General features: G+C 36.2%; 1 protein-coding gene across 1 annotated transcript in view; it reads left to right on the top strand.

Moving 5' to 3' along the window:
* Nucleotides 1–2500, top strand: part of LOC106878514 (PDZ domain-containing protein 8) — a 161499-nt gene that overhangs the window by 22645 nt on the left and 136354 nt on the right. Inside the window, exon 9 of the mRNA XM_052973683.1 lies at nucleotides 23–247. Within this exon, the coding sequence (XP_052829643.1) occupies nucleotides 23–247 (225 nt within the window). The remainder of the gene's footprint in view (nucleotides 1–22; nucleotides 248–2500) is intronic.

The raw sequence follows: 2500 nt of genomic DNA, 5'->3' as shown, positions 1-2500 counted from the left end.
TTTTTTATGTTTTGTTTTCCAGTCGTACCCGATGCTCGATGCTTGCCTCACATCCTGGTTTTGAACCTCAGCTGTGCCACGGGGACATTACAGTGTCTTTCTGTTTCCAACCAACAGAGAAATTCTCTGAACATTATCGTAAAAGACTGAGTAAAACTACACTTCAAACCACTGCGGATGAACCGGTCAGCAAGGAGATTATTGAAAGGGTTGAGTGTCCTAAACCAAACATTCCTAATGCTATTAGGTAAACACTCCTTTCTCTCTCTATCTCTCTCTCTCTCTCTCTGTCTCACACATACACACTTACTGTCTCTCCAGCGCTGCTTTTATTCTTATCACTTTTTAATATCCACTTCATCATCTTCATTGACATAATCGCTGTCATACTCCATCATTGTCATCGTCATCATCGTCTATTTATTCTTCCAGGCTGGCAAGGGTTGGCTAGGTTTGCAATATTTCTCTTCTGTCACTCTCTGCCACTGTCACCTCATTTTTTAATTTTTTTTTATATACCTCTCAACAACAACAAAGGTCTACCTGCTGTAGATTCCACACCAAATATTGCACCCTTAATGCTTCCTTCTTTTCATTCTTCTTTCCATCCTTTCTCTACGACTGCCATATTCTTGAACAACTTTTCCTTACCCAACCAACCAACCAACTAATAAGCAAGCAAGGAACTTGATGTTGATCTCTCAAGTGGATTACTCAGGTACTGAGAGGATCTATATGACCAAATACCTTACTGAGTTATTCTGTTTGATATGGTCAAATGAAAGTGTCCCTTAATAACATAAAAATGCCTTTGTACAGTCAGTTGCAAGAATTAAATTACAACTGAACAACCACCACATCCAACTCACCAGTTTTGGAGGCTTTGAGTACTGCTCCTCATTCAGTTAAATATTAAACTATTTATGCTTCCAGAGTTTTGTTTTGGAATTTAGTTGGTGGTAAAAGTGCCTTACCTGTAGCATTTTCAGATATTGCTAGACAGAGATATTACTAGACAGCCAGGTAGAGGTGAATAATATGCTCAATGTTCAGGAGAGAATTCCAGACGTTTAATGATAGCTGCAGTTTTGGAGAGGGGAAAGAATGAGCAAAATGTCCCAGTATAGATTCTAGGAATCAGGAATTTTAGGAGTAGGAAGAGGATGGATGCAGTGTTGGGTGTATTTTAAAGATATTGATCCCTCTTGTAACTCATTTGTGGTTGTCAGTTTGAGATCTGACCTATATTGGCCTTTTTCATTCTCACATCTTTTATATACCTCCACATTTATAATTTAATCAAGATTTCTTTCTCTATCTCTTTCACCATGAGAAAGACACTATAAAATGTAGGAAATGTTAAGATATGTGTATTGTAGTGAGACTCAAACATCACAAATTTAATTTGTGGAGACCGAATGTACATTGAGTTAAATAATTACACATGTAAATTGGAATATGAATGAAGTGGTAGTATGGCTGGGTATTAAAAGTATTACTGAATGTAGTGATTGATATGGACATGTAATGTGACTAGACTACGAGTGCTTGGAGAAAAAAGTGTTGTGTGTTTAGAGAGAAAAACTTGTGGGGGGGGGGGAAAGACATGGGAAGATGTGGTGAGGACAGATCTTGGGACGCTGAGCTTTACATACGTGAAAACCATGAACTGTGATAAATAGTGATTGATGATCCATACAAGCAGACCTATCCAACTCCTACCAACAAATCAAAAATGATGAATTTGATGATGATGATGGCCATATAAAAATTGTTTTACTTGAACAAGCATAGCTTAATTATAAATTAATTGTTTAATTTTTTTTAATAAAGTTTTTAAAAGATATATTTCTGATGTTTTGTGGATCTTTACCTCTATTTAAAACTCCGAACTATCAAACCATTTATCCTTTCCCCATCTTCCTGTTGCTTCCTTTTTAGTAATGAGAAATCGCATCTCATTCACAATAGGCTGCTTGTGTGTGTGTGTGTGTTTACTTAAGTGAATAGTTGCTTGAAATGATGTAGAATCTTAGTATTTGTGTGTGTGTAGATTAACCAACATTTAATGCATGTCTAGTTTACAATGCACTTTTTTTTAATTTTTAGTAATTTTGTGCAAAAATCTTGTTGCAAATGTTCTTCCTGTAACAACGATATGTGCATACTGAATATGCATAATTATTAATTACTGCATTATTTTAGAAACCTAACATGTTATGCATGCATTTCTTGTATGCTGGTTGCAAAATGTGCATGCATGTGCACATAGCATGGGGGTGCCGAGGTGGAGAAGCATTGCTAGTAAACTACATCAGTTAAGTTCCCTTTATTTACTCAATACTCAACAGACTTTGAATATTTTATATCCTAAAAATATTGTCCAAGAGGACCATTATCTGTTATGATCTCAATGATCTTCGAAGACTACTGAAACATCAAACTATTTCACACACACACACACACACACACACACACACACACACACACACACTCACAC

Source organism: Octopus bimaculoides, chromosome 16 (assembly GCF_001194135.2).
Source record: "Octopus bimaculoides isolate UCB-OBI-ISO-001 chromosome 16, ASM119413v2, whole genome shotgun sequence".
Taxonomy (NCBI): Eukaryota; Metazoa; Mollusca; class Cephalopoda; order Octopoda; family Octopodidae; genus Octopus; species Octopus bimaculoides.
This window is presented reverse-complemented; position numbering and strand designations above follow the sequence as displayed.